The sequence below is a fragment of the Palaemon carinicauda genome, chromosome 15 (genome assembly GCF_036898095.1).
Source record: "Palaemon carinicauda isolate YSFRI2023 chromosome 15, ASM3689809v2, whole genome shotgun sequence".
In the NCBI taxonomy this organism is placed as follows: domain Eukaryota; kingdom Metazoa; phylum Arthropoda; class Malacostraca; order Decapoda; family Palaemonidae; genus Palaemon; species Palaemon carinicauda.
In genome coordinates, this window is record NC_090739.1 from 136149983 (window position 1) to 136159693 (window position 9711).

At 43.6% G+C, this 9711-nt stretch overlaps 1 protein-coding gene across 1 annotated transcript in view; it reads right to left on the bottom strand.

Annotated features, from left to right (window-relative positions):
• LOC137654190 (GTPase-activating Rap/Ran-GAP domain-like protein 3) overlaps positions 1-3847 on the bottom strand; it is a 30321-nt gene extending 26474 nt beyond the window's left edge. The window contains exon 1 of the mRNA XM_068387828.1: positions 3595-3847. Coding sequence (XP_068243929.1) covers positions 3595-3847 — 253 coding nt within the window. The remainder of the gene's footprint in view (positions 1-3594) is intronic.
• Between the last annotated feature and the right edge of the window lie 5864 nt (positions 3848-9711).

Here is a 9711-nt window from a genome sequence, read left to right on the forward strand (position 1 = left end):
TTAAAGGCCTCCCCCATAACTACCACAGACTCTGACAGACCTGATGATTGAGGGTCCACTCCGTGGGAAGAACTTGCCCTTTCCTGCTGAGCATGTTTGCTCTTACATTCTTCTGTCCCTGCACGAATCTTGTTAGAAGTTCTACGTTGTTCTCCTTCGACCACAGAAGGAGCTCTTTTGCTGTTTCGAACAGAGACAGAGAGAGTTCCCCCTTGCTTTCTGATGTAAGCCAAAGACGTGGTGTTGTCCGAATTGACCTCCACTACCCTCCCCGACATGGAGTCTTTGAAGGCCTTCAGTCCTAACAGAATGGCCATCAACTCCTTCCTGTTGATGTGCCACCCAGCTTGCTCCTTTCCCCAAGAGCCTGAGACCTCCTTGCTTCCCAGTGTTGCTCCCCATCCTGACTCCGAAGCGTCTGAGGACAACACTAGGTCTGGGTTCTTCCTGCACAGGGAGATTCCTTCCCCTAAAATAACTGGATCCAGCCACCAAATCAGATGACTCTTGATTTCTACAGGAATGAGGAAGGAAAAGGAGTCCTCCTGAATCTTCCTGTCCCACACCCTTGATAGGAAGTGTTGAAGAGGTTTGAGGTGCAGTCTTCCCAGAGAGACAAACTGTTCGAGCGAGGAGAGGGTTCCCAGTAAGCTCATCCAATCCCTCACTGAGCACTTCTGTCTTTCCAGGAATTCCTGAACCTTCCCGAGCCACCTGATCTGCCTTTCTTGAGAGGGAGAAGCCCAAAAACGAACTGAATCTAGAACTATCCCCAAATAAAGAATTGTCTGACTCGGTTCAGTCTGGGACTTCTTGTTGATAACAAGATCCAGTTCCTGAGTCGTCATATAAGTCTTGCGTAGGTCCTCCAGACATTTCTCCTTCTACCAGGATCTTATCAACCAGTCGTCCAGATATAGAGATACTCTTATCCCCTCTTGGTGAAGCAATCCTGCCACATTCACCATTACATTGGTGAAGACTTGAGGAGCAGTGCTGAGGCCGAAACAAAGAGCCTTGAACTGGAAACACTTGCCCTGGATCATAAATCTTAGGAACTTCCTCGAAGTCGGATGGATGGGGACATGAAAGTAAGCGTCCTGTAAATCCACACACACCATCCAGTCCCCTGGACGTACCGCTGCCAGCACCAACTGAGTCGTCTCCATGGTAAATTTTGTCTTTTCCACAAAGACGTTCAGAGCACTGGTCTCCATCCACCCGAGCTCTTGGGTACCAGAAACAGGTGATTATAGAAGCCTGGGGAAGATAGTTCCAGAACTGGCTCTATCGCTCCCTTCTCCACCATCTGGTTCACCAGATCCAGTAGAGCCTTTTGTTTCCCGACGTCCGAGTACTGCGCCACCAAGGATAGAGGCGTATTTGAAAGCGGAGTCTTCTTCAAGAGGGGGATCTTGTATCACTCCTTGATGACCGAGAGGGACCAGGCTTCCGCCCCTCTTTTCTTCCAAGCCTGCCAAAAAAGTGAGTCTTGCTCCTACCGCTGTCTGGAGGACTTGAGCTTCATCTCTTGGGGCAGGATCTGAACGAACCGCTATTCGTTCTACCGTCCGTCTCCTGCCTTCTTCCCCTGAAGTCTGTTCTCGTCGGAGCTCTACCTCGAAAGGGCTGCTGAAGCTTCCTCTCCTCTCTCTTCAATGACTAAGGAACCGCTTGTAAAGGCTTCCTTACAGAACGTGACAGGAGGTCTTGTGTGGCCATTTGCGCTAGAGAAAGGGTATGTCCCTGACAAGGGACTCAGGAAAAAGGTGCTCCGATAGAGGGGCGTGAAGGAGCTCGGCCTTCTGCGCAACTGTAACTGCTCTAGAAGTAAAGGAACATAAAAGGGCCCTCTTCTTCGCCGAAAATAGGGAAGCCAACTCATTTGACCCATCCCTAAGAACCTTGTCCATGCAGGCCATAATACTAGTAAGGTCTTCTGCATCTTCCAACCGCTCTGTTTTCCTGGCCAGCGTACCCAGAGACCAGTCCAAAAAACTGAAGACTTTGAAGGCTCGGAAAATTCCCTTGACGAGGTGATCAAGCTCAGACATAGACCACATTACCTTTGCCGAGTTAAAGACATGTCTTCTGGAAGAGTCAACAATGCCAGAGATGTCCCCCTGGGAGGAGGCAGCCACTCCCAGGCCTAGAGCTTCTCCAGTCTCGTACCACATGCCCGCCTTAGACGCAAGTCTAGCTGGTGGAAACGAGATGGTGGTCTTGACCGCTTGCCTACGCTCCTTCAACCAGTCATCTATTCTAGCGACAGCCTTCCTAGCCAAGATGGACAGCTTCATTTTGATGAAAGCCAACTGCGTTTTGGCCTTCTTCCTGCTAAACTGCGACTGAGGAGAACGAAGAGCAGCAGGTTGAAACTCCTCCCCATAAAGCTCAAGGAGGGAGCGAGAGGGAACCTTATAATCTGCAGCCGCGTTAGCAGGCTTATCTTCATCCTCTGAGATATCCTCTAGATCTTGCCCTACTTCCAACTCAGTCTCTCTTTGGGCTGCAGGAACTAAGTCTGAGGTTGCTTTAACAAGCCATCAGTTTCCAATTGCTCATCTGCGTCTGAGAAAAGCAAATCGTCAGATGCGTCCTGTTGGTGAGGGTTGAATGCGTCCTGATCCTGTCGCCGCGCAATGGAGGCGTCCTGACGTCGCACGCTAGAAGCGTTCTCGAGGCGGAAGGAGGATGCGTCCTGGTGCCAAGAGGTGGAAGCGTCCTTGCGATGAAAGCTGGATGCGTCGTGAAGCGGAAGCGTCCTGGAGAGGCAGGCTGGAAGCGTCCTGGTGTCACGAGCGAGAGACGAAAGCGTCCTGGCTTAGAGAATCGTGAGCGTCCTGGCAGCGTGTCGAGGAAGAAGAAGCGCGGTACCACACGCTTGACGAATCGCGCTACGGTTCCCTGGGAGAGGCACTCCGTTCCCACTTAGAGGCCGATTTCTTAATCGGTAAATTGTCATCCTTACGCCTGCCTGACTGGGAGGAAGGGCGGCTAAAAGCTTGTACCAGAGAAGACAGCTGCTTCTGCATAACTTTCATAAAAGATTTTGCGACTGCTGCTGGATCCTGTGTTTTCGAAGGCGATGGCTGCCGAGTAGCGCTGGTCGTAGAAGGTTCTCTCGATAGTCTCTCGTCACTTACAAGAAGACGAGAATCTTCCCTCCCTCCATTTCTAGGCTTTGACCTCTTCGTTGGAACAGCGTCCCAGTCATCCTCTGTAGGAAAAGGTTCCGGGCTACTCGATAAGGGAGAGTGAGAACGGGTCTGGTCAGCCTGATTCCATCTCCTCTTTGTCGGTCTCGAAGCTTCATACCGCCATTTGCATCTAGGCAAGGGGCTCGGAGAAGACACCATCACTTCCGACATGCCTTTTCCGCGGCGGTCATGAGCAGCCTCGGAAAACGCAACAGGACTGATTGAGGTGACGGCTGACCGAAAATGAGTACCTCTCACTCCTTGCAGCTGTCGACGTACCTTCTCCCTTGGTTCTGGGAGCTTCGTAGAGGTCTAGACCTAGGGACGTGACAGGTTCGATCAGTTGCCACCTCCACTGACCTTTCACAAGCACTAATCACACTCTCACTCTTACCTTTAAAGGCTGAAAGCTGGTCTTTAATAGCCTTCAACTCAGCCGCCATTCTGGCGTACCGAGGGTCGTCCGTAGATACCGTTCCTGTAGAAGGGGCAGGAGCTACTACCTCAGGAGAAGGTTCAACTTCTACAGAGGAATTAATTAAGGGATCCAAAGAAATATTTAAGCTAAGCTCAATAGCAGAATTAGATTTAGATTTCGAAGCCCTCCTGGCTTTATCTAACTCTACCTTAGGCACATAGCCTTTCATACTTAACCATTCTTTCTCGCTCAAAACCTCACATTCCTTGCACCCATTATCAAGCACACATTCAAAACCCCTGCACTTTAAACAGTGTGAGGGTCTACCAAAACTTTCGGTAACCTCACCTTGCATACCTCATTTACACAAATACGAAAATGAAGTTTATCAGTCATCACAAACAAACAATTTGTCAAAGAATAATAACAAAAGCGATTGCCTAAACCCTAGATCAGTGTACGTCACCAAAAAAGAAATCCAGTACAGCAACACAGGTTAAGTTAACGAAAAACTCCAATGGCTGACCAACGATGTTGTGAGTCCAACCGGCAGAGATGATCTGAGGAACAGAAAACAGGAATGATTCCACGTATCACCCTGTAAGGGATGTTAACCATCTACCCGCACAACCACAACACGGCGGTTGCAGCAAATTTTGAAAAATTCTGCCGAACGTCAGAGACTATAGATATAAATATATATAACTGCCAGGTAAGTTCTATTCATAAAATTGTCCATTTCATTTCCCATGAAATGTTCACAAACAAAAGTTCTTTTATTTGAGGAGAAAGACAACCATTGACAGGTACTGTATGAGTGTAGATAGAACCAATGACTCCAGACTATTAACCTTAACAACTTGAATTCTGAAAGGGAGAATTCCTTGGCCCAATTATTTTAGGATTTTGTTTTTAATTTATTTTAAAACACCCATTAAAAGTGACCGAATCTCTATTTAAACAAGTGTGAATCAACAGCTTGACAGCAGATTGGGCAATAAGGGGCTGCAATTGTTAACTTGGAATGTCTTCACTATCCATTTACAAAGTAGTAAAAGACACTTACTGAGGTAGGATTCAAATTATTGATGACATGGCCAGGGACATCAGCATAAAATGTGCAGTTTACATGCACTTCCTCTCCTAGACTTCTATGTCATAACTGCTATCATAGACGAGCTACTACTTGTCCCGTGAGGAAGCTACGCTCCTAACACTACTTGTTCAACAGCTACTGTAGGACCAAGGATAAGGTTATCCAGGGACCTAATGTACCGAGGGTAGAGGGCAATGAAGGTTGTCTGTCGTACCAGACTCCTACCTTTAGGACTAACACCAATAATATATTCTTTCTGAAGGTTAGGGTACAGCAGATATCTCTGACTTCATACTATCATATCAAGATGATACATCCAGAATATTACTGGATCATGTTGATCATGATGACAACCACACCTTAAGCCAACTGCAAGTAGCAGAAATGAAAGTTCTTCACTTAATATGCAGTGTCATGAGACTTGACAAAATGAGAAAAGATGATATCAGGAGAGAGCTGGGCATTTTAAGTATTCAACACCTGATAGAAAAAAGGTCAACTACGATGGTATGAGAATGTCAAAAGGATGGAGGATGGTAGATTTCCAAAGCAGTTCCTGGAGTGGATACAAACTGGTAGAAGACCTTTGGGAAGACCCCGTATGAGATGGAAGGACAACACTAAAATGGCTATTGCTAACAGGGGTTCTACCATTCATGAGGTTGAGCAGTAGGAAATTTACTTAGATAGAACTAATTGGAGTAGATTCTGCAAGACAACTGACAAGCTTTTTAGCTTACTTGGTGTCTGGTGAGTAGTAGTATGGCTGAAGGTGCACAAGTCCAAGAAAAGTAATGTTCTAGGATATCTTCATCTATATACCCTTTTGGCGTGAGAAAATGTGTGGTGCTCCACAAGGAGACCTGAGATCTCTAAAAAGTGTTGTCATGCCCTCATAAGACAGAAGAGAGTCATTCTGCACCCTACTAGCATGAGTTTGGATTTACACTGACCAAGAAGCTGGCTCTTGGACACAAAATCTGAATAAAAGAGAGGAAGGTCTTCGTTCATTGAAAATGACTCCTAATATACGACATATCAAGCATGCCAAGGACGAGGTCTGTGAGTAGTCTAGGGGTCAAATCCTATCTGATGACAGGTCAAGGGTGCAGGAGGGTTCACTTGAGAGACCTGAGGACTAGCAATATCGCTAAGGGGCTCAATTTCCTGGTGCAGGAGGACTGTTCAAAGCTACTCCGGAGTCCTGACTGATCCTCCGAAGGGGAAAGATCTGAGCTATTCAATCTAAGGTGTAGCTAAAGCCTGAGTGATAGCCTTTTACAGCAGACTAAGTAGAGTCTTCGGCAAAGGAACATGAAGAGAAGTAAAATTCATCACATAAAGGCTTTACTTGGCAAAATATTCCTTCTACAATGTCAACTGCAGAAAAGGGTAGGATTCCAGGATGTGGGGTTTGAGTGGAATTCCCCAGGAGAGGAAATAGTAATTCAGCCACCAAGCCAGAATTTCATGTTTCTCCTATTCCAATGAAACCAGAAGGCAGTCCCCCCCCCCCCCCCCCCCCCTCTCTCTCTCTCTCTCTCTCTCTCTCTCTCTCTCTCTCTCTCTCTCTCTCTCTCTCTCTCTCTCTCTCTCTCTCTCTCTCTCTCTCTCTCTCTCTCTCTCTCTCCCAAAAGGCAGAGATCATTCAGGAATGGGAAGGAAGTGCGGCGCCCTTCATCTCAACCGACAATGTATATGCTCAGAACGAGAGTTGTGAGAACTGATGTTTCTTCCACCACGGAACAACTCTCGGCCCTTACTCACCCCCGTAAGAAACTTAGCACAGGTAAAAGGTGTGAAAACATCCCCACCAAGTATCCAGACACCTCCCTTGTGTTGTGTGCAACAATGTTTCTTCCCATTATGGGAATCCACTTGGTACTCACTCAAGAAGGGAAGTTCCTGGTGCAGCACTGTCTCACCCATGTTAAAAGAAACGGTAGGAGTTACACATACGGAACTCTTATCGATCAGAATTCCTGGGCTTCTACTAGTTCTTCTCTGAAGTTGCAGCAAAGAAGAGAGGAGAAGTTGAAGTTTGTCTTCTCCAGAACCATGCTGGCCAATGACGACACTTTTATAAGGAAGAAAACACAACAGCACAGCCAGGTGATGCATCCTTAGCACCTTCTCGGATCAGCACTGAAGGAACAAAGAAGCGCCGCACCCCTCCCCTTAGATTCAACACCCACCAGCTATTGCTACTACCTCATTGAAAGTTTAAACAACCATTCCTGTTTTGCTTAATAATAATAAAATTACTGAAAGATGATTACTCAGAAAACATCCATAACGTTTGAAATTCTAACAGAAGACTGAAATCACATAGATTATTGCTAGAAATGCATCTATAACATTTAAAACTCAACCAAAATGAGTAATGCAAGAACACAAGTTTGAGCAAGTCTGTCTTTGAACTGGAGCATCTATGGAGTGGTGGCATGCCTTGAAACAGCCTTCACCTAGAGTAGGTCTGCAACAACTCCAATCACTGGTACAACTCTTTGGTGGCAACACATGTAAAGTTGAATAGAGCAGACAGATTTGGTGGAGAGAAAATCAGGTCTCAGCAATTATGTCAAATTGCTGTATGGCAAAGGACTGCACCTGTATTGTAAAATCTTGGTACCAAAGAGATGGCAATACGAGAAAATGTAGTTCCTCTAATGGTATTGACAATTAGCAGCTGGGGATACTAGTGTAGTGGTTAAGTGGTTAGAACAATGCTGATGAGTCAAAGCAGAAAAAAACTACATTATAACAGAAGGAGCCTTCCTTCTTAATGCTTACTCTACACATGGTCCAAGTATGAAATTGATATTTGAAGGAAAACCAACTTCAAAAGGCATGATAGACAAAAATGCCTAGCACATCAAACTCGTACCAGCAGAACACTGATCTAATCCATACTAAAACAAGCATAACAGTTATTGTGGCACATTTGAATAAGACAAATATATTTTGTAAAAATAAATTGAATAGCAAAAAAATTATCAAACAATACAGGATAAGAAACTGTACTGTAATATAAATTGTATTCAACAGGAAGAATTAATATAACAAAAGCTATTCCTTACTACAATAATGAAAGCATAGATGAGCACATGTCATAAGAGCTATGTGTGAAGAATGTGACACCACTGCTAAAATACCTTAAACATCAATATAATCTCACATCACTAAAGAAAAAACTAACAAATCCAACCCAACCTTGTGCACTAAGAACCATGGTGTAGTATGGGCTTGAATACTTAAAGAAAAATGTTGGTTTGTGGGGCAAAAAGTTATAATTGTTTATTTGAGAAGCGTTGTGAAGTATTAGAATAGCTGAGAGAGGTATAATTATTTTGTTTCATATCATTGCTGGTATTGTACTCAGTTTCATTTGAGTTTTATCAAAAAGAACCTTCAATACACTGAATTATTAACATTAATTTACAGGCAGATTTTTGGGGGAAGGGTTGGGTTTCTGGCATACCCTCTTGTTTGAGGGTACACTCGGGCACACTTCTATCTAATTTCTCTTCCTCTTATTCTGTTAAGTTTTTATAGTTTTTTAAGAAAATCTTTATTTTAATGTTACTATACTTGAAATATTTTATTTTTCTTTATTTTTTTTCCTCACTCGGCTATTTACCCTGTTGGGGCCCCTGGGCTTATAGCATCCTGCTTTTCCAACTAGGGTTGTAGCTTAGCATTCAATAATCATACACTAACGTAACCTATTAATAGTGCTAGCTATATTAACAGTAACCACATGAATAAAACGTGTATAACATTAAACGTAATATCATCAACTCGGATAATAAGAGGAGGCACGAATAACTCGTGATCGTAAAAAAACGGAAAACGGGAAATCCACCTCTCTTACTCGAGCTAATAAAGAAAACGAGAGAAGGAGTAACTCGTATCTGTAGAACTGGAAACTAGCACTCTATGCTCCCGCTCTCAAGGTTACATAATAAAAAACCAACATCACACAATATGATAAGAAAAATAATAAAATTGTTTGCTTTTTTCTTAGTAATTGTAATAACCAAGAACGAAGAATGACGACAATGTAACAAATAAACAAAGATTTAGTCTAAATCGCGCATCCTGAGGCGAGTACAAATCTAAACAAAGACTAAATCGCTATTCTTCGTAGGTCCAAATTGGACTTGCTAGCAAATAAATACCATAGTAAAAACTAATAATAAATAAGGATAATAAAATTGGTCATAAAACGTAAGTGATATAACCTAGATGACAGAGTACCAGATGGGCAATAACAACTTGAAAATTTACCGAAGCGAACACAACCCAAAATGGCTGCCGATACTGAGGCAGGCCAATTGCTTCCAAAATTAAAAACCACAATACTGGAAACAGAACAAATGCCCGGTACTGCAATAAGCTGTCAAAACAAACTATGGTACTTAACATTGGTAAAGGTGAAGTAGCAACGTCAGTCATGTTGAATTAACGACAAACACTTCCAAAAAAATCTCAACTTTGCGGGCAAGTCCAAAACAGAAGGCTGTCATAGAGGGCGAGCGTGGTAGGTGTCGGTGGGGTAGTTCAACTGTGTTCTCTAGGGCCTGTCACGGCCCTCCCCATTGATGAAGGGATTATCTAAATGGAAGACAGCCTGTGAATAGTGGTTTTCGCACGCCTTTTGTTAAATACACGACACCTACAAGGTGTTCGCGCGAGGGTTGTAACCTCTGCATTCCATGCTTTTATCTTTCTCTAGTATATTTGGAAGATTTATATTAGAATAAGTACAAAGAAGGACTTTTCACCGGCCATCACAGGCCTCTTCCCAGAAATAGATTTTTCCTTCGTCAAAATCCCTTAATAATAATAATAATAATAATAATAATAATAATAATAATAATAATAATAATAATAATAATAATAATAATAATAATATATCAAAGATTGGTTGGAAAAATATCAAAATACAAACTCAACCACTTTCTCACAATTTTACCATACATTCTAATGAGGTC